General features: G+C 42.5%; 1 protein-coding gene across 2 annotated transcripts in view; it reads left to right on the plus strand.

Annotated features, from left to right (window-relative positions):
- Positions 1 to 16,489, plus strand: part of LOC116397512 (semaphorin-4G-like) — a 23,109-nt gene extending 6,620 nt beyond the window's left edge. For both annotated transcript variants that reach the window (XM_031873013.1, XM_031873003.1), the window contains exons 3-16: positions 3,427 to 3,569; positions 4,904 to 4,966; positions 5,077 to 5,175; positions 5,314 to 5,407; positions 5,488 to 5,601; positions 6,136 to 6,290; positions 7,179 to 7,354; positions 8,317 to 8,455; positions 9,228 to 9,450; positions 10,495 to 10,610; positions 10,713 to 10,867; positions 11,308 to 11,366; positions 11,885 to 14,434; positions 15,570 to 16,489. In XM_031873013.1, the coding sequence (XP_031728873.1) occupies positions 3,427 to 3,569; positions 4,904 to 4,966; positions 5,077 to 5,175; positions 5,314 to 5,407; positions 5,488 to 5,601; positions 6,136 to 6,290; positions 7,179 to 7,354; positions 8,317 to 8,455; positions 9,228 to 9,450; positions 10,495 to 10,610; positions 10,713 to 10,867; positions 11,308 to 11,366; positions 11,885 to 12,888 (2,540 nt within the window). In that variant the 3' untranslated portion in view covers positions 12,889 to 14,434; positions 15,570 to 16,489. The remainder of the gene's footprint in view (positions 1 to 3,426; positions 3,570 to 4,903; positions 4,967 to 5,076; positions 5,176 to 5,313; positions 5,408 to 5,487; positions 5,602 to 6,135; positions 6,291 to 7,178; positions 7,355 to 8,316; positions 8,456 to 9,227; positions 9,451 to 10,494; positions 10,611 to 10,712; positions 10,868 to 11,307; positions 11,367 to 11,884; positions 14,435 to 15,569) is intronic.
- Positions 16,490 to 22,254: the final 5,765 nt, after the last annotated feature.

A 22,254-nucleotide genomic window follows, 5' to 3' on the forward strand; every position in this document is an offset into this window, starting at 1 on the left:
CCCCCCCCCCCCCCCCCCCCCTCCTCCTCCTCTACCATCCATCTCTCCGCCTCAGCACCTAAGCTCTGTCTCTTCTCTTTCATTTCGTATCTATTAGTTTGTACTTTTCATTGATGCTCTGCCCTCTTTCAATTCCTTTCCCTCGCCTTTGCCTCTGATCTTTGTTTCTTTTGCGTCCCTCTTCCTGATGAGAAGACTTCGATATGCAAACTTACCTCTCATCCATTTAATCTCTGTGTTTCTTAGCAACCTAAAGAAGGCAAAGCCTCGGAACCTGTGTGGGGTAGTTAAATCAAACATAGCAACCTCATCTCAACGTCACCACAAAGAAGGTGAAAACAATTTGAGGGAGGGACGGTCGTTACGTGTTATTAATTTGACGAATTCAGTTTTGAGGGAACGAGAGGCTAAAAGCTGTCAAAACGGAGAGATAGCAGGTTATTAAAAATAATGACAAGACATCTAAACATCTAAATACCTTTTCATTACGCACACTGATTTTGACCTGTCAGGTATTTTGGGAATTATAGTCGGTGGATTTAACTGTTTATTCAGCACCGCCTGTCGTCCCGCCAGGATATGCTCGACCGTAAACAGACCTGACAATGAGTTTAAGGCTGTCACGTCACAGTCTGTCGCCTACAGGTTCAACTGTGTGTGTGTGTGTGTGTGTGTGTGTGTGTGTGTGTGTGTGTGTGTGTGTGTGTGTGTGTGTGTGTGTCTCTGTGTCTGTCTGAACACTGTGTACAGTGCTGATCAGCTGAGGTCCCTCCAAGTGTTTGCTCAGGTAATACTGTTATCTGGGCTTCTCTCTCTGCTTCCCTGTAGAATGAATCAAACGGGCCTTTTTCTCTCACGATCTTGTAAGATACAGTTAATAAATCTTCCTCGGCTGCGTCACACTCTCAGCGAGGTAGTTTTCAGTGACATGGCTCCAGCTGTCAGGCATTGTGTGTCTTAATGCTCGGATTACGCTGAGGAAAACGTAGGCATTGTCTCTGCTGTAATGCATTGTGTTCACTCACAATGAGGCACTTGTATCGCGTAGGCAGAGCTGTTGTTCTGAAAGTCCCGTACAGGTAGAACTCTTCTTCCTCCTGCTGAGAATGAGTGAGGAAAAGTAGACACCTGATTACCCAGGAGCAGTCTGGGAGGGGAACTGACTGCTGCTGCTGAAGTGAGCAGTGTGGATTGTGTTTCGCAGCAGCTGAGAGGAATCTTAATGACGGCTTACTTGGTAACCATGCAGTCTTCAGTGTGGAAGGGAAGTGGTCAAGGAAGCAGGAAGTCTGAGTTGAGCGACTGTAGACCAATGGGCAGAAAAAGTGGCTCGCTATCAAGTTTCTATTGCTTTTAATTGCTGTAAACACTCCACCCCAGCTGATAGATAAATATGCTCAACGTTAGTTGCATCAGATATTTTAATTAGACATTAAACTAAAGCTTTGCTGTCATTTTTCATGCGGTCACATCAGTTGTTTTGTGGAGATCTTTTTTAGGTTGACATGCCCCTGTGACTGTTGACTGTGGTGTCATGTTTACTTAAGCTAAGTGGAGTCCTGATAGATCGTATGTTTAGAACTTGCATAACTCTCTGGCATCTCAGGACTGCAGCGAGTGACCACATGACATGACATGACATGAGTGTGTGTGTGTGCGCTGTACAGCGTGTGTCTTTGCTGAGTGTTTGTATGAGTGAACCTCATTACTGTCTTGTCCTGTCGAAACAGATGCATCCCAATATAGCCTGGAAAACTGGACGGGGTTCATGCTCACAAAGCAATAAAACCTCAAACCACAGAAACCCACATGAAGCAGAAGTGGATCTCTGATGTTGTGTTGGGCCTCTTTTCATTATCGTCTCCTTCCTAAGCAGTGCTGTGTGGGATAAGCATAATCCTGTGGCTTGTATTGTCCATGGTGGGGTTGTCGTTTCATCTCTGGTCAGAGCTAGATATAAATTTTGTTTGTGATGCTGAAAACACCAAATTTCAAAGATTTTGTATCTAAGCTAACAGCAGAGCTCTTATGTATGGAAATGGTGCAACAAATAAATATCTTCCTCTCGCGCCACCATGAGGTTGATATTTGTGGTTTTGAGTGCAAACTATTGGATGCATTGTCATATAAAGACATTAATGTTCACTGATGTTTGTCCGGTTATGTATTTGTCCTTTTTTGGTCTGGCAAGGTTTGTTTTTATTTATTCAGGTCTCTCTTTCAAAAAAGATCTTACAATTTAATATAAACATTATATTAGCATGTGATAGGACAGAAACCTTCAAACTTTGGGGCTTTTCTGCTTGATAAGACTTACGCAATTGATCATCCAAATTGTTGCCGATTAATTTTCTGTTAATTGACAATGAACTAAACATTTCAGCACCGACAATGAAAGGAAAAGTCAGTGGATAAACGGTAATGACAGAAATGCCGACCCTAAAGCATCACTGCTGTCAAAAAGCAGCTATGAGAAAAGATCTTGCTTTTCCCAGTGTGTGTGTGTGTGTGTGTGTGTGTGTGTGTGTGTGTGTGTGTGTGTGTGTGTGTATTGTTATTTCTGACTAAAAGCAATGAACTTTGAGGTCATGAAAGTGATTTTGTGTGCAGCTGCAGTGCAATGGAGTTTAATGGAATTATTTTTTCTTGCAGTCTAAAAAAAGAATCTGGGATTTGAAGCGAGTCCCTCGGAATCAAAGAGCGAGGCCTCCTTAGCGCTTTGCACTGACGTTCAGCAATCGTACAGAGAGAAATCCATCACAGGCGACGAATAGATTTCTGTTTCTCCCTTTATTCTCATGCTGTCAGGTTTGATTGAGAAAAAAAAAAAACCTCACTCATGTGCTTTTAAAATGCCCTCACTCTGATGGCAAGACCTTTATGCAAATTCTTCTAAAGGCATTCAGGTGTTGGTGGATTTTTTTTAAATGGTTGTTTTTGTTTAAATTATCACATACAAATCCAGATGACAATATAATCAGTTTGTGTTTAGGTGTGCTGCATAATATAGAAATCACTCCAGTGTTGCTGCAGATGATAAATGAGTCAACTCCTGGAGTGTTTGAGAAAAGATGATTGTGAACAGCGGAAGCTTTTGAAAAGCAGCGGTGGACAGTGTGTGTGCTGAGATACTCCCGTGTGTGTGTGTAGCCATATGAATGAGAATCGGGCTGCTACGTCCAATAATCACACCATGGATATGATCCCGATATTATCAGTGAAGCACAACAACAAAAGAAAAACTTGCTTATGTCTGTTGGTTTTTGCTCCCTCTGACTTTCAGTGTGTCGTCTCTTTATGTATTTTTTTTTTTTTTTTAAAGGACACTAGAGCTGTTTTGATGAATGGATGTAGCAGAAGCAGTCGTAGTGTTACAAAAGTCATGTTCATTAACAATCAATCCTCCTCTTCCTCTTCCTCTCTCAGGTCTGCAGGGCTGCAGACGTTTCCATTCCTCTGCAGCGAGCACCATGTTGCTGGAGGCTGACAGTGAGCGTCTCTTCGTCGGGGCCCGCGGGGCTGTTTTTGCTCTTAATGCCTCTGACATTTCAGCCAGCTCTGCTCTCACTGTGAGTTTGTTTTCTGTGTCGCTTCATGTTTAGCACCTCTGCTGCCATATCCTTAACTCTGCCACAACTTCATTTGCATTCCACAACACAGGAACTTTTTTTTGAGGCAACATTATTTTGTTTTGAGGCGAAAACTATTTATTCCCATGTCACCCCTTGTGTGTTTGTTTATTGTGTGTAGTTGTGTTACTTTTAGCACGATAACTCACAGTTTCACCGCAGGAGCACATTGCTGCATAAACTTACATATTAATGAGAAAAAAACAGAAAACTAACTACTGTATCTTCTCACTCTAAATAGATACAGAATTCATGTTCATCTCATCCACACATTGGAGCATGTCGACACAGAAACTGTTTCTAATTTATGCAGTAATTAGCATACTATCTATCTACCTCAATCTAGTGTTGCCAGTTTTAACTTAAAACCCCACAGACCCCACAAAGAGTTGAAGAGGTTCATTCTGACGCTGATTAATATTCCAGGTTGGTGATTATATTAGGACATTTGGCCCATTAAAGTTATAATCCTCACAATTCTCTTCATGTCAAACCCAATTTTTGACACTATTTATGGCTGGAATTTATAAGAGATTCTGCCATTGCTGCCATTAAATGACTCTACACTCATTAGTTACCTCTCTATGTAATATTTACATATCTGGTCTCAAATGACTTGAACAAGTTATTCACAATGCATCCATGTGCAATAAAGTAATGACATAATCCAGAATAGCACAACAGATGGTATTTGAAGATGATTTTTTTTTTTTTTTTTTTTTTTTTAAAGAAACCATCAAACACCATTAAAATGTCAGCTGCTGTGATTGAGTCTAGTTCTCAGACGATGACATGCTGCAGGATAACGTCTTCAAAGTTGACCGTCGCTTTAAACACCCAGGGAAGCTGAAAATCCTTTCACTTTCACGCTGCGGTGTTTGTTACCTGGTGACAACCTGACGTTAAGCTGTAATGCTAATTATGTTAATACAGCGTTGCTGTCTATCATGAGGTATAATTACTGATGTGCGTGCGTAACATTCCCTCGCAGCCACTCCTGCGTCTCCTGCTATAAATGCACCTGTTCCAACTGTCTTTGTGTCAGAGGAGTTTTAAAAGATACAATGCTGTTCAACAACGCAATGACTTCAGATGCTGTGAGCTCAAAATTCCTGATCTATGAAATATTAAAGCAATAAAAGACATCACTCTTGATTATCTGCTGTCGGATCTGTTGCATTTTACTAAAATGTATGGAAGTCAGTGATGTGAATCCATCCAATTTGTTGTGTGCTCTTCCTGTCTCACTGTATCATATGTGGTGTGTGTATTAGATCGAATGGGAAGCCTCCCCCGAGCAAAAACGTCAGTGTCTGCTCAAGGGAAAAGACAATAAGGTAGGCATTTAGTTCTTCTTCGTCCTTTCATTTCATCTTTTCGTAATGGGTTCTCTCCTATGTATTGATAATCGTTTCCTCACCATAGCATCTTTCTCATCCTCTTCCAGACGGAGTGTTTCAATCACATCCGCTTCCTCCAGAGATTCAACTCGACTCATCTCTACATGTGTGGGACTCATGCCTTCAGACCACTCTGTGCATACATAGTATGTCAATTACAGACCTTTCAGTGCTGTTGAATCCCTTTTGATATGTAATTTCTTACCTCTCTGTGATTCCTCATGTATGGCTTTAAGGTGGGACTCAATGTCCTCCTCTTAACCCAAATGTTAAATCCTGTATAGAATGAGGAGAAGTTTGTGATGTCGTCTCAGCCTGAAGAGGGCAGAGACAAATGTCCCTACGGCCCGACGACGGGCTTCACTGCCCTCATCATCGGTAAGCCCTTCAACAGTTGTCAGTCACCTCCAGAGTTTTACCAAAAGATTGTAGAATCTGATCCATTGGTTTTCCTCCAGACCAGCAGATGTATACAGCTTCCCAGTACGAGTTTAGGAGCTTTCCAGATATCCGCCGCAACTCTCCGTCCCCCACACTGAAGACAGAAGATGCCCCTACACGCTGGCTGAACGGTGAGTTCATCTCCTGGAATAATAAAAGCCCTTCAGCATTTTTAGGTGGAACTAAGATAGTGAACATGATAAACATTATACCTGTGGGCATGCTGGCATTGGTGTTTTTCTTCAAGTACAACTGTGCCTAAGCACAGCCTCACAAAGCCACTAGAATGACTTTGGACTCTTATGTTTGTTTATATATTCCTCCTGAAACCTGGTTTGGGGTTTAAATGACTCAAATCGTTGTGTTTTGCAGATAAAATCTTCTCCTTTTATTGTTTTCACCATCTGTTCAAACTGTGTTAGTGCTTGGATTACCATTCATTTTCTCTTGTCTTATAAGTAGCCATCTCCTCTGTTAAAGATGTTTACTGTTTTGGTGAGACACCTCAGGTTAGACAAGTAGAATATTACGTTAATTATTTTGTTTGAGAAAACTACTAAACCTAGTTTTAGGGTATCAAAGGCAGCTGCTTTGTTAATTCCTAAATCAAAAAGGAAAAAAACCAACACAGCATTAGCCAGTGCATCTTTGCCTCCCCCATACAGAGGCAAACTTTGTGGGCTCGGCGCTCGTGAGGGAGAGTTTGGGCAGCAGCACCGGCGATGATGATAAGATCTACTACTTCTTCACCGAGAAAAGCCAGGAGCAGACGACAACCTACAGCCACAGCAGGGTGGCACGCGTGGCTCGCATTTGTAAGGTGAGTGTAGATTCAAAAAGGATGCAGGATGTGATTCACAACTGGGAGAGAAGTATTGCATCAGACTAGCTTGAGTGAAGTCTTTGATGATGATAGAAGGGGTTGCTATAATAGATGAGGGGCTGGATGGAGAACGCATTTGTAGCATGGCCCTATTGAGATTAGAGGAGCAGAGTTTGTAGCTGAGGAATGGGCTGCAGCGTCACTGTGGCTCTGGGTGCGAGGGATGGGTGACAGCAGGGGAGAGACGGACTGTTTAGCATCCTCTGCTGCCTGAAATGTGAATGATTTACATCTCCTGCTGCCCACGATGGAGTTAAGAATAATGAGAGCTCACTGTACAGCCTAATAACCTTGTTCTCTCCTGTGGCACCTTAAAATCAAATCGGCTCACAAGTTCTCTCCTTGAAGTTGTGGCAGCATATTTGTTTATTCATCTTAATAGAAATGCCCTGCGGGGGCATGTGTGACATTTGCAATTTGCCACAGGCTGAATACATTTAAAAGTTTTGATCAAAGAGTGATGTCATTTGCTGGATTTCCAAAAGAATCATGGCCTTGAGTCAAGCTTTTCCAGTAAGTACGTGTCAAGAATCTTTCACTCTTTAGGTGTGCTGCAGTCTGCTGCGGGACAAAAAATACACACTTTTACACAAACCTGTAGATTACAGTGGGGAGTCTCACAATACCTATGGGAAGCCATAATCTTGTTTTGTTATTGCTTTCCAATGCCATCTGTTGCACTCTTTAGGGGGCTCAGTTCCCCTTGTGTGCCACCTTGAGTCGATTGAGTCCGTTTTTCATTTATCCAGGCCTTACCTCATATGACCCTCGTCTCCCCTCTCTCCTCCTGTTTCTCCTTTTTCTCCCTCACCCTTCTTCCCTCAGGGAGACCGGGGAGGCCGTCTAACTCTCCAGAAACGGTGGACGTCCTTCCTCAAGGCCAGGCTGACATGTTCTCTGCCCGAGTACGACTTCCACTTCAACATGCTGCGCAGCATGTTTGTCATGCCCGGCCTCACGCCGCAGGACACGCTCTTCTACGGCATCTTCGGCCTGGAGTGGTGAGTGGGAACGTGTGTCGAGATCTCCGGCCGACGGGGACTTTGAGGATGCAAATGTAAAAGAGTGAGATAAAGATGAAAGGCAGCAATCGATACATTGAGAAAGTCGAAGGAGACGGTCGAGGACTAGATGAAAGAGAGGGGAACTTTTTCATTCAAACGATGTGAAAAAACCGCAGTTTGAGGAGAGAATATTAATTAGAAAGCAGATTTAGATAGACTAAGAAGTTAAAATAACCACTGATGAAAATAATACTGAAAAGGACTGTTTTGCATTTATATATGGAAGATTTCCTGTGGCTGCTTCACAATAAATGCCACTCTATGGTTTTTTTTTTTCCAGTTAAACGCATCTAATGTGAAACGGTGGAAATAGAAAAAGTGTGTTTTTCTTTAGCAGTAACTTAAACGGCTCTGACACGTGAAAAGAGAGATTCCAAAGACCTACTATACAGAGAGATAATTACTGAATGTGTCACATGGCTGTTGCAGAAAAAAATGTAGTTTGTTTTCAGGAACATCTTTAAGCTTATAAATGCAGTGGCCCTTCGTAGAAACTAGTTTTCACTTTTCAATGTGGTGCATTCACTGCAGGGATGTATCAGCTGAGAAGTGAATGTTATGCCAAAGCAAAAGGCTTTGTGGTACAGAGAGCATAAACAAACATTGATTATCTTCAGTGTTTCTGTTGTTTTGAGCTCTAACTCCTACTCCACCTCTCTGAAATCATTTTGTATTCCTCTCCCCCTTCCCTCCTACGTTTTTCTGAGAGATGTATGACTTCTATGAATCCTCCTACTATCTCTGTCATCCCATCCCCCCTCCGCTGTGCATCTTTCTAGGTGCGCCACTGATCTACTGTACTTCAACTGCTGTCCCTATGGCAACACTGGGTTTGCAGCTGTTATTGTGTGGCCTGTGCTCTGGTCTTTTTCTCACTCCGTCTGTGTTGCTCTCTGTAGGAAAAACGTCAAGGCGTCTGCAGTGTGTCGATTCTCTCTGTCTGAAGTCCAAGAGGCCTTTCAAGGACCGTACATGGAGAACCAGGACTCTAAGTGGAAGGAATACACTGGAAAGATCCCTGACCCACGACCTGGAACGGTAAACACACACGTGCAGAAAGACGCACACACTGCCTCCCTCTTAGCCCCTTCAACTTAAGATGAAGAACAGGAGAAAAGTCCCCCTCCCATACGCCAACGGAGAGCAGATGAAGCTGATCCAAAGTAAAGATTAGGAAGAAAAGATGCGGGAAGATGATAGAAAGGATGAGGCTCAAAACACAACCAGCTTATGTCACTGAAACCCATTTCCATGCCGATTAACTCCAGCCCGTAGCTTTTTGGCGACAATGGCTTAGTCAGTCAGGGCCGTGGCATCGTTAGCACAAGCAGACATTATCCACTGTAGTGTCATTTCAACACTTTGTGGGACTTAATTCTAACGTTGCTATTAAACGGAATGGAACGGTCAAGGGCTTTAACTTGGGACCGTGAAAGCCTCTTAGAGGAGTTGGCTGAAGCTAAGATGTTCCCTTAGTCAGGTGCTCAGAGAGCTGAGTCGCCCGCATGTCAGCTCAAGCCGGCTGCTGAACTCGCAGTGTCTCATTGTTGTCCATGTGAAAAGTATCATTTCTCCCCCCCCCCCCCCCCGACAGAATCTTACACAGGCTCGCATTTTCTTCTCGATCCTTTAAATTTTCCCCCGCAGACCATCTCGCTAAGCCTCGTGACATCCTCTCTGCCGTCCACCATCCGTCTCTGTTTACAGAGAACTTTATTACAAGTGGGCCAAAAATGTCTCTTCTCCCCGCAGCCCACATCCTGCCTCGTGACTTGCTTCTCATCGCTCTCTTTGGCTTCTTTTCCTGCAGTGTATCACTGACGCTCTGAGGGCCAGGGGCATCAACGTCTCCACCTCCCTGCCTGATGATGTGCTGAACTTTGTCCGGAGGCATCCTCTGATGTCCCGGCAGGTCCAACCTTCAGACAGACGACCACTTATGTTCAGGCGGACCACAGACTACACACACATGGCCGTAAACATGATCCAAGGCTTAGATGGACGAACATACCATGTATTGTACATGGGCACAGGTGTTTATGAATTCATGTCGGGTATAATTGTGTGATAATAGTTAGACATTTCGGAAATGTCGAGAGTTAAATGAGAAGATTGATTCCACTCTGTCTGTTCACTAAATGTAAAGCTACAATTAGCTTAGCTTAGCATAACTACTGGAAACGGTAAAGGCAAAGGTAGCAAAATCTGCCAAAATCCATTGTTTTTATGGGGGATTATGTCCTGGACTATTTTTTGTTGAGTCACCGTGGCCAGGCTAGCTGTGTCGATTACTAGCTGCATATACCTATGATGTATTTAAGTGTTTTTCATTCATTTCACTATGATTTGAGAATATGAAACCAGGAACAGAAACACTGTTAAAAATGGTAACCCATTATTTTGTCAGTTAATCTTTTGGTCAAATTTACAATATTGTGCCATGATTATTAGGTTGTTGTGTTCTTTAGAGTCAACATGTTCTTAGGCCACTTATTCTGCAAAGTATCTTTCTTGTGGAAATCCAAAGTATCCAGAAGTCCACGAGGCAGGGAAAGTGTTGGAACAAGGGTTCATTCAAAGATATACAGTACATCATTTAATGTTCCATTGCTACTTACGTAAACAATATACAGAACACAAATATGTGCTCAAGTGGCTCATACAGCAACGCATTAAGTTTACAGAGAATTAAACCCACAAGATAAAAACTGTGAAAGAAACCATGTGAACAGAACAATTCAATTTCGTTTGTTTCTTGCATTAAAAACATTGTGTTTTGCGTGAGAACTCCACATCTTCGATGTCTGAACCTTCTCGAAAACGCCAACCATGGCTGCATTTCCACTCAACAATGTTGTAACTATGATAAGAAACAGGCAAATACATGGATTGCCTATCTAAAGTGTTAGTTTCAAGTGTTTGCAATTTAATTTATATATAGATCAATCCAAAACACAGTGATTTGTTTTGGAAACTGGTTGACAGAAATGCATGTTAACTGTGTTTGTAGTACTGGCTACTGCTGGTTGGTTTGGTATTTATAATTCTCATGTTTCTCCTCTTTGTGTGTCGCTCAGATGAAGGCTGGTTACATAAAGCTGTAGAAATCGAGGGTCAGCTTCACATTATCGAGGAGCTTCAACTGTTTGAGAAACCACAGCCTGTTAACAGCCTGCTGCTGTCAGCAAAACAGGTATTGTGTTTGACCATCACATGCGCACACACACACACACACACACACTTAATGATTAATCTCTCTGTCCTACAGTGTTTAACTCATCTCTCTCGCCACCAGATGAGTGTATACGTGGGCTCTCTATCAGGAGTGGTGCAGCTTCCCCTCTCTAGCTGTCACAGATACACCTCCTGCTACGACTGCGTCTTTGCCAGAGACCCTCACTGTGCCTGGAACGGAGCCCAGTGTGTGGACATAATGGCTCAAGCAGACAGGTGGGTGCTGAAGCCTGTGTCTGTGCGTGTGTTTGTGTGTGATTGGATCGGATGATTAAAGTGCTGCAGGTGCCCTTTTGTGTGTTTGATTTAACTAACCTTAAGTATCACAGTGCCCTGTCACAGTGTCAGCTCCCAGAACTGTTGCGTAATCACATCTCTGGCAGAACCTTGATGCTGGCTGGGATAGTGAACAGAGCATGCAGCTGTGTACTCGAAGTGTACTGATTTAAACCTGGACAGATTTGCTTACTCAGTAGAAAGCTGTTATGGAGGCGATAAATGATATGAGACAGACTATAGCACAAAATACAAATAGGAGAAAATGGAGAGCTCAATATACTTACCAACAATATTCAATAGTTTTTATGTTACAGCAAGTGCGTGTTTAATATTTGCACGGATATATACTTATTGTTATGTTTTCTCCTTCATTACAGATCCACTTTAATCCAGGATATCCAGCAGGGCAGCAGAGGATGTGAAAACACACAAGACGGTATGCAGAAATCTCCTCTGCAGCTAGGTGCTGCTGCTTAAAGTTTGCTTTAACCACAGTTAACGATGAAAGGGAGATTAAAAATAGAAAATGTTAGGAAGGACTCAAAAGATGCTTAGTTGTCATCAGATGGCATGAAGGCCTCTTTGAAAGTTGATTATGCACACTGCGTTGGCAATATCCTCTTTTCCCTTCTTTAATCACATTTTTGCCATCTCTGGAGAGAATTCTGTTTGATATTCAAGGCAGGCAAATGCCTTCTCTCACTTCACAATTTCAATCTGATAAAATGTAGCATCGACTGCCCCTCCGTCGTTCTGTTCTCTGTGCGAGGTAAAGCGATGGCAGGAATTAAAAGATATGGAATTGGAGTTTATGCCTCAATAAGTTTGGACAGTCTATGATCAGTAAAGTAGGTGTTTAGTAATTACCATATGAAATGAGTCAGAGGCTATGTTGTGAGTTGTCCTGTAAATGTAATGTGAAATTAGACTCTGTTATTCATATCTGTGTTGCAGACGTAGTCGTGCGGAGCCGCTCTGTGCGGGTGGGCGATGACGTGCTGCTGCAGTGCGAGCTCAGCTCAAACTTGGCGACGCCCCTCTGGACTCTGGATGGCGGCGAGCTGCAGGGCTACGGCCTCAACTCTGGCTTCAGAACTGGCACAGACGGCCTGCTGATCATCGAGGCCCGGCAGGACCAGAGCGGGCTGTACACCTGCTTCGCTGTCGAGAACGGCATCAATGTCGCCATAGTTGCCTTCAATGTCACCATCCGCCTGGACCTGCCCCCTCCCCCACCTGTCGAGCCAACCGAAGACCCTTACCGTTTCTTTGCCACCCTGCTAGCCCCCACTCAGCATCCCTCCTCCGAGAGGCCACCGCCCCCGGCTCCTCTCCTCCCCCACTCAGAGCTGCTCTCCCCCAGGAACATGGAGGCCGTATATCTGTCCCTCATCACCATCCTCGGAGGCCTGTGTGTAGTCCTCACCGTGGTGCTCGTCTACGTGGGCTTCTGCCTGCGAGTGGGCAACAGAGGGAAATACTCATTACGAGCCGCCGCTTCAGCCTACCCGAACAGTAAGAGGCACCACAGGAATAGAAAACAGCACAGGAACTCCTCCCACATGGAGCTGAAGACCATCTCAAGCCACTGTAACGGAAACGGCATATGTAATGGATTTTCAAAGCAGCACAACGGCAACATCCAGGATGGAGGCTGCCTCCAGATTGTCCCCGGAGAGGCTCACTCATCACCCAATAAGGAGTCGCCTCCCCCGGCCCCTCCTCTCCCACCAACTCCGCAACATCCCTCTCCAGAGTGCGACTTCCCCAGCGGGCTGTCGGCCACGCTGCCCAGCGTCCTGCGGAGGATGAACGGCAACAGCTACGTGCTGCTGAGGCAGAGCGAGTCTGAAAGCACGTCACCGCTCTGCTACTCCTTCTCCGAGGAGCTCAACAGGATCTTAGAGAAGAGGAAACGCACTCAGCTGCTGCCCAGGCCGGACGAGAGCTCCGTGTAGAGAGGTGTGGCTCCCCCTGTGGTGGGAGGGCAGCTGTGTTTTTTTTACCTGGTGCTGAAGTGCCTGTCATGTGACCCATTGTTGAGGACTAAAGCAATGAGTCTTAACTACATTCTTTACTTTGGATTTTTTTTTTTTTTTTTTTTACGAGTCCACATTGAGACATTCCTTCTTTTTTTAACTTGTGAGCTGCTTGTTAACCTTAATTCCCAAATTTCCCAATACACAACAAGTGAGAATGACAAATGCCAGCGAAGGATCGAGCATGAAATGACAAGACAGTGCAATCTACCTCACCTTCCTACTGCCCAAGAGAAGACTTCTGCAGTCTGATCCGAGCATCAAGGCACAGAACGGGACTCAGACTCCAGCGAGAAGCGAGGCCCCGTGGGAATATAAATACATGTGAAGACTTCTGCTGTGTGGCGGCCATATTTGGCTCGATTCAAACGGGAGGGCAGCTAGCCAAAGTTTGTTTGCACTGACAAGTGCACAGATGGCCTATGCATTTTTAAACATGTCATTCACATATTATAAATATTGAGGGAGGTGGTCGTGGTGAGTGAGGGGAATTTGGTGTGAAATATTTTCACTTTTAATACTGATTTAATCAATTGCAATATTATAATAATCATAACACATTATATCCAGTAACTAATGGCAGCACATAATGATTTACACCAGCCATCATTAATAAATGGTGAACTAATCATTATTTAATATTACTAATAACCCTAAATCGGAGTTAAGTAATTAACTACATTGAAGATACATTTTACATTGTTTTAAATGAATCATTATTGATATCATTTAGTTTATTTGTAGATGAATTGATGAAAATATTGATAAAATTAAATCAATAACTTTTACTGACACAATTACCTGATATACAGGTAAACCTTTAATAATTGTAAGAGTATTTTCAAACGCAAATGAGCATAACTGTATTTTGCAGCTGCAGCCGAGGCTCACAACTTATCATAAATGGTTAAATATTGCCTTCAGGTGAAGCCTCATGTTGGCCTTTTAATTATAAAGTCCCAACTCATGTCTGCAGTTCCTACAAACGGGTAACAAGTAGCCACATAAACATAAATTTACATTAACATTGTTTGAGTCCATTTTATATACAAGTCATTCGATAGTAAAGAATAAACAAGGAAATAATGTTTAATCTTTACAAAATTGAAGAAATATTGAATAGTGATTATTTCACCAAATGTTAGACTACCTGAATATGACAGTATTATTGATTTTGATGCACTTTAAATAGTTTTAAAACACAAGGTAATGGATGCTATTATGGACGTTGATTCTGCAACCTGTCGAGAACCAGCAGGATGGAGGAGCGTTTTGATTGGCCGTTTCTCAGTATGAAGAGCTGCCGCAGGGAAGGCCACAGCTTTGTCTGCTGCACCTCGTTCGACCCGAGAGAAACTGACCGTGTCTCCGCTGAGCCTCGATCCGCTGCTGAGCAACGCCCGACATGAGCCTATAGTGCAGAAAGACATGCTGTGGGGCACAGCGTTCACCAAAAGTATCACAGGTAAATCATTGTTCTATCTTACCAACACATCTCCTACACAGGCACGTTGCCAAACAAGCACTTGCAGGAATAGATCACGGAGATAAGAGTGTGTGGTCACTTCATCAGTGTTGTAAATAATGGATTCATGCAGAACACTGAGAGCACAGTGTTATCTCACAATTTACTGGATTTATCTGAATGCTAACAGCTTGTGGATCCGACTGCTGGGCTGTTTACAATTTGGGGAGAAGTTCAGGTTCACAGATGCCCGAATGAAAACATCTGCTACAGTCTGATTCACAGATGTACTGTATCACATTAACACCCTGATTTCTAGAGGAGTTCCAGTTTCATTCTTGGCATTTCTTTTGCCGTTAACAAAAAGGAAGCTAATATTTTGTTCTTTTCACTTGCGTCACAACTTTATCTTCAGGCTAATCACTATCATTCAGTATCGCACTGTTTATTTCCCTTATCGGTGTCTTCTTGCTGCATCTCACTGTCAGAGGGCAGCATTAATTAAACACTTGTCTGACCTTATTGCTGAAGGCGGGAGAGAAGAGACGGGAGTGAGTTAGACATCTTCCTTGGAGATTTACACCCTCAAGCTCCCAATTATTTGCTCATAGCCTCTGGGTCAGACTGGGGTTTTGTGCTTTGTTGCTGTATATCAAAATAGAAACGCGAAAGCATCTCAAGTGTATACCGTATGTATGCTGCATGTAGCACTTCATACGCCACCATAGACGATGCTGAAGCACACTTGTGTCACTGCACTGTGGGGTCAGGGTGTGAGATACTGTACCTTCTGCGGTGGTCCGCAGTAAGCTAAGCTTTTCTTGATCACAGACATGAGAGGAGAAGCACACTTCACACTTTAAAAGCCTTCATTAAAGAAAGCCCTCTGACCTCAATTCGGAGCACAAGAAGACATTTCGAAGACTGGGTGAACACATCGAATTTGGTTTTCATTCCATACTTGTGTAAAAACACTTAAAATCAGTGTTGCTAATGTATAAATATGTTGAGCTGTGTTTGAAAAAGCCCAGGCAATGCGGTCATTTCTGATGTTGTACTTGCTTTTAAAGTAACAGACGACAGAGACGCATTGTTGGCGCTGGCCTGAATATCTTTTCCCTCTTTCTCGTTGCAGGTGTCATGTGCACAGGTCAGTTTGAGTTTCTCTTGATTTCATTCCCGGCGATACCATCTCTCCACCAGAGTCCGATGGCAGGACCCGCTTTAAAGATGTTCTTTAAATGAGCAGTGAAGTAATGTTCAGCTTCATTACTGGACAGCGGAGCCAGAAGAGAAAGAGAAGCCGGATAAGAGCAACAGCATTAGAGTGCAACTACAGTTCTGCTTCACCACAACTGGAATGAAAACGGTTGGCTTCAGTGTCCTACTGAGCAACTTGTGTTCTTTCGGTCAGTTTGATGCAAACGTGTTGGATCAAACTCGAGGTATGATAGCCTTTTTTTCACACTTGCTGCATGAATTATGTTTTCGACACTGCTTTTTTTTTTTTTTTTTTTTTTTTTTTTTTTTTCTTAAAGTCAAGGAACAACAACTCTTATTAATGTAAAGTGCCACAGTTGATGTTTAAAAAGAGCTCTGTGAGCCTATTTTAAGGCAGAAGAAATGGATTTTAAAAAAAGTGTATTTATTTTGTAATTTTGTACATTGTTGCTGTTAAGCTGCCACTTGTGGACACCTTCCTGACCAATAGGAGGGTCACAAGTTGCCTGTGTTAAAACAAAATGTGATGAATAGAAGCACGGTAGTCAAAAGCATGCAGAGGCTGTACCAGCACCACAGAATTTAATATTTATAACCTACTAATGGGAGGAAAACACACCTATTTACTTATTCACTCTAACCTATTAATTATGGATCATTTAGCTTTTCTCCCACTGTAATGTTCACATATTAGTTTTTATCGCTGTCAGCATCATACCTCATGCTTGTGCACACAGCAAATTATTTTACTAAACTAAACGCAGAGAATAAATGGGCAGTATGTTCCTTCACATTTCAGTCATGAGTTCAAATAAAGCTTTGTACTTCAACCTCTTCCTCTCCTCGTCATTGCTTGTGTATGTTTACAGTTTGCCTTCTCACATTTAGAGGAGGCTGAGCGAATTGAACGAGCAGATAAATGTTGTCAGACTCTCAGGTCTGGGGCTGTAAATAAACACGACACAGACTGGTACGGAAAAATGTTGCTGGGAGGTTGATGTTCCAGGACTAGTTCAGATCCAGCTCGAACGTCTAAGGACATTGTTGTTGACAAAACCTAAACGTACAATACATGTCCTGTGGAGGCATTACAGGAGAAAATGTTACCTCAGCTTTTATAAAGAGCAGCCGATCCTATTTTTAATCTGAACTGTTTGAACTGATCTTTCAGAAATGCCACAGTCCATGTTTACCACTGATTTTTCCATCATCCATATGACCTTTTCTCATGTTGCTGTGTGAGCCGGCAACACCCAGCTTTCACACAATAACTTAACGTTTGTAATAGATTACTGGCAGCACGACAAAACACCCATAAATAGGACAGCCGTGTCATGCACACACAGCAGCCAAAGGGCCAATTGTAACAATGCCAGGTGCCTGCAGATCAGACAGCTTGACATGCGATTAACAAACTGTCATGGTTGGTGTATTGTTTACATTAACGCTGCCTCGGTTTTAATCCGGGTCAACATCGAGAGCCTGCTCTGCCTCTCGAGTGGCAGAGTGGAATATTTTAATTTAATTTACTGAAAATGTGTTGATTTAATAAAATGCTGCTGCTTTGATTAGATGTGTGCTGATCAACGACACGTTTTACACAAGAACTGACTCGATAAAAGTTGTGAAAGTGCAGGTGTTGATAAATCTGACAATGTCTCAACATCGACATGAGACATTAGCATACAATTGTGTGAAGACATTCATGTTTCTCCAAAGGGTGCATCATAATAACGTTTGTCTTCATTTATGGCCATAGACTTTCTAAAACTAATCAACATCCCATTAGCTGTACAATCGTGCTAGTTAAATAGTCAAATATGAACATACTTATACAGTTAAGATGCTGCTTAACATTACCATTGATTCGAATCAGCATTTTAGCAGTGTCATTGTGACATGTTCATGGTGGCATTAGCATTTAGCTTCATTTATAGCCTCACTCTAGTTCTCTGGATACTTTGACCTTTTTTGGTCTTCTGAAAATGATTGAAATCAAACCAACTTTATTGTCACTATCCTTGCAAACAATAAAACATAGTCCTGCCATTTCAAGATAGTAATACAAAAACACTGTATACACTATAAACATACTGTACAACATATATAGTCTTTTTTTCATTGAGGCAAAGTCATTGAAGTATTGAACACTTTTAATCTTATTGGTGAGAAATGTGCTGTTTTGTTGTTGAGACACACTGACAGAGATGTATCTCCCTGTGCTATTTGTAAAGCACCCCGTCTCTTATAAATAACCCGTCTACTTCATCTGAGATTAAAACATCGTTTCTATCCCTGGACTAGATCTACATCTCGGGGAAAAAAAAAGTGATTTCAACAGATCTTTTTTCTTTCTTTTGAATTCAAGCTGTAAATGAATATCATCCCGGGAGACACAAGATGAAAATGACAGATGATAGTGAAAAATAAGATTTTAGCTTGCAGACTTATATCAAGGTAACCTTCAGTGAGAAAGTGTAGGAATCAAATCATATCATTCCCACTCTTGTTCTTCCCTTTTCTGCTGCTGGCTCAATCGTCTCAGCTCTTCTTTGTCTTGTTTCTTTGTGGTTCTAGATTCTCATTTAGATGTCAACAGAGGTGCATTTGTGTTTGTTGGAGAAAACAACTAGATTAAAAGGACCCACCCATAAAAGCGTGTGTGTCCTCATATGTATTAGACACAGACACACAAGTGGAAAGTGTCATATGGAACAAATCAGAAAGCAAAGTCAGTGTGACTCATTAAGATTGGCGAAAAGACAAATAGCTTTGACATGACGATCTACCCATTGTTGCGCAAAACTACTGAATGCAATCACAGCTTTGTGATGAGGATACAACATAAAGAAATGAGAAATACTGAGCTGGATTTAATGTTAGATGTTTGATTTCTAAAGGTTAATTCCTCCCCCCCCCCCTTTTTCTTCTCCCCATCACCACATTAAAAGACATTCCCCATTCGTTGCCAGATTCTTTGCTCCCCATGTGTTGGAAATGTCACACAGACATGGTTGCATGGTTTTGGAGTTTTGACAGCCAGGATGAACTAAGAGGATCCTGAGCCACAGTAAAGTACAGTACAACTAATGCTGCTGGGACAAGCGTGACACAGAGTCCTCTTTAAGTCCTTCCCTGTAGTCTCACAGCAACAACAACATAAAATGGATAAACAAGTAAAAGAAAACCAAGTGTTCCATTCAGTCTGTATATTAAATGGAAACACTGATGGTGTTCAGAGTCCACTGTTATTTCTGTGTGCAGTCATTGTACAGTTGCATAAACAGGCTCCCAATAGTGTCAGTTGCTGTTTGGTTTAGTGGACGTCACCGTTGTGGTCTATTGAGCTGACAAATGGGGAAGTGTGTCACGCTGCACATTTTGTTCCCCCCAAAAACAAACAGAGTGTTGCTGTTTCAAGCTAACAAGCAGCTCCTCTGCCTCCTCCCAGACCGGTTTGACGCCAGAAAAGCCATGCGTCTCTGCTGTCACACACCGCACACTCCCATATCAATCAGCCCTTTATCTGCTTCCTCAACTCCGCCCGACCGGCTTGCTGTCTGTCACACGTTGCTTCAGACAAGACACATGCCTGTCAAATGCAGACAGCCTGGCATCTGCAGAAAAACCAGATGAACCTGCGCAGAATTTCAAGTTTTGTCCTTGGAAACCCCCCCACGACAAACTAGGTCCATTATTGGTGATTAAGATGATTCCTGAATTGCCAAAATTGTCTTTTAAAACACATTGGTTGTGTTGTAATGTAAGCTTAATAAACCACTCCAGGCTTTTGTTGCAGTGGCCTAAACAGCAGCCAATTTCCTCTGAGTTAGTTTCTGACAGAATCCAACAAAAATCAATACGAAGGCAGCTTTCTTTCCAAAACAAGCGCATTAATAGATGCCCTGTAGTTTTGTGATCACGCAGTAGGAGTGGAGGAAATAACGGGAGAAATAAATTAGAGTTGTAGCCATAGGGCACAGACACACCCGGGTGACACGTCACCTGGATGATCAGCTTGACAGCAGACACATTCTCAACCACACACACCTGAGTGTCTCAAGATTTTCTGATACTTCCACTCCAGATAGATGTTTTGATAGCAGCTCACTGCAGTTTCACTAGAACCATTGTCAGCAATAACACAGATACTGACTCTAACATGTGATGTTGTTCCTCTCCTCTCTGCATTACACAACAGTTAAATAGATTTAGACAAACACAGAGTGCTGCTCAGGTGTTGTCTACCTATGCAGATGTAGATGTGACAGTTGACACAAATATCCTGGAGGGGCAGAGACAAATGTCTGATCTTCGGACCTTTGGACTCTTTAAATATTGACAGTGTGAACACAGTTCAGCGCACACATCCTGCTCAGCTTTGATGTTTGGAATTGGCCAGACAGAAGAGAGCACTCACTTTAAACTGGGGCCCAGTAAACTGTGCTGCATGTCATGGTTCTATGTTCTGTGTGTGTGTGTGTGTGTGTGTGTGTGTGTGTGTGTGTGTGTGTGTTGCTGGACACATGTCATTCTCTCACCTGTGGCGCCACCTAGTGATCCTGTCTTTACAGTAATATCAAATGTACTTCTGCTGTTTACCACTGGAGGTCATAGACAGTCTGCTTATGGAAAATCCTCCAGTATGAATTCTCAAATCGCCTGCAAATAAACTGGGATATGTGCTGAAGTTTCAGTGTAACTCCATACATATTAAGTTTCCTGCCCCAACACATTTAATCATATTTTCCTGGAGGCAGTACACACACACCACATTGTTTGAAATCAAACAGCTGATATAGTCCAAAGGAGACAAAACAATCTGAGATGTAAGTAATCTAATTGTGTTTCATGTAGTATGTATTAGTATTAACTTGTTTCTCGTCCAGTGGCCACTGAGCTTCCCCTGCCTGCCTGGCTGGATGACATCTGGACTGAAGGAGCAGGATTACCTCGCTCCATAAGTTTGATGGCACAGACCCAGGTCAAACGGCCTCAATGACTATATAAAATAAAATATTGATGAGTAGAAAGGTAAAAGTTTGTGTTTCTGCAATTCAGATTGTGGCAGATGAGCCTGCGTTGATTTTCTCTAATTGTGAAACTCTCTTGTTGACTTGTCCTTAAAGACAAACACAACTCCATCTGGCAAAATAAAACAAGCCTGCAGGCGGACATATGAGTAGGGGACTGACCTCGACCAAGAAAACCTGGCATCAATTCTTCATGATGAATGTGTCACCGGACAACAGTGAGGCTGAACTACCGCCAGCTCCAGAGGCGCTGGTCCATAACTGACCCTGACCTCTGACCTAGCTGTGCAAAAAGACATATACAATATGATTCTGCTACAACTACAACTGTCAAACAAATGTTTCCCTCTGAAATTGAAGTAGAAGTATAAAACTCAATAAAAGAAGGAGAAAGTGAAATTCCTCCTCACAAAAGCTACAAAGTCTTTCTTTAACCATGTGTGGTGGCCATCGAGGCCCAGTCAGCATACAGGGAACAGAGAACAATGAAGAGTACACCCTTTACTGCGAGAACAGGAGGCTGTTAGTCAGGAAACAGTGTTGCAGATGAATTCATTTGCAATAAACGTCCACCTTATTTGCAGCCACGGGACTCAGTGACGTTCACCCGTGCTGCTAACCGGAGGAGAAGTTAGATTGGTGGCCTCTTAACTGACCGGAAAGCACGTACCCTCCATGCATAAATCTAATCTCACAAGCAGAATATCAAATCAATCTCAAATTGGTGTGAGCGTGGCACAAATGAATAAGACCAGTTATACACACACACACACACACATTGAATCTGTCATGGGGTCCCAGCTCTTGTTTCACTGAGTGTGAAACACAATCAATATCAGGAAGGAAAGGCAATTTCAGGCTTCGGCAACGACAACACTTGTCTGTATTTCAGTGTCATTCTTGTTTAGGGTGGATGGAGAAGTCAGACGTATAGTGTGACTGCATGTGTGTCTCATTTCTGCTAACTTACACCATTTCCTACCTACTGCCATCATTTCCTCCTGTCATTTTTTATTATTGGAGGCACATGTTGCCAGCGCTGTCCATGCGTCAGTGCACTGTCAAATTATTTCACTGGAATACACTTTGCTGCTGCCGTCTATCCACCATCAATGCTGATTGTGGCTGTAAGGCAGGCTGACCTAATAGAGCCTTCTTCTGCCACATGTGCATTCAGTGTTTATTTATTGAATTCATATTTTTTCACATTTATTGTTCGAATTTTCTATCTTAAAAACTAAAAAATATACCTGTTAATGTTTCTGAAACAACTTGACTAAATTGACTAAAATTTCGAAAAGAGGAATTCAGACATTGTAGATTCAGATAGATGGTTTTCAAAGTAAAATGCAGGGCTATAAGACGAGTGGTGATTACATTTCCAAATTAAATATTCAGTTGCTGCTAAAATAATGAATGTAATGACAACTGAGCGAACTCAATCTGCTGATGAAGACCATATGGTGAAACCTCCAGAACCAGAAAGTAAGTGGACCTTGAGTTGAGATGGTTTTGTAAAAAAAGACTGTAAAACACAATCTGTGACAGACTGCTGTTAAATCACAC

The sequence above is a fragment of the Anarrhichthys ocellatus genome, unplaced genomic scaffold (assembly GCF_004355925.1).
Source record: "Anarrhichthys ocellatus isolate YVR2014 unplaced genomic scaffold, GSC_Weel_1.0 scaffold3, whole genome shotgun sequence".
Classification (NCBI taxonomy): Eukaryota; Metazoa; Chordata; class Actinopteri; order Perciformes; family Anarhichadidae; genus Anarrhichthys; species Anarrhichthys ocellatus.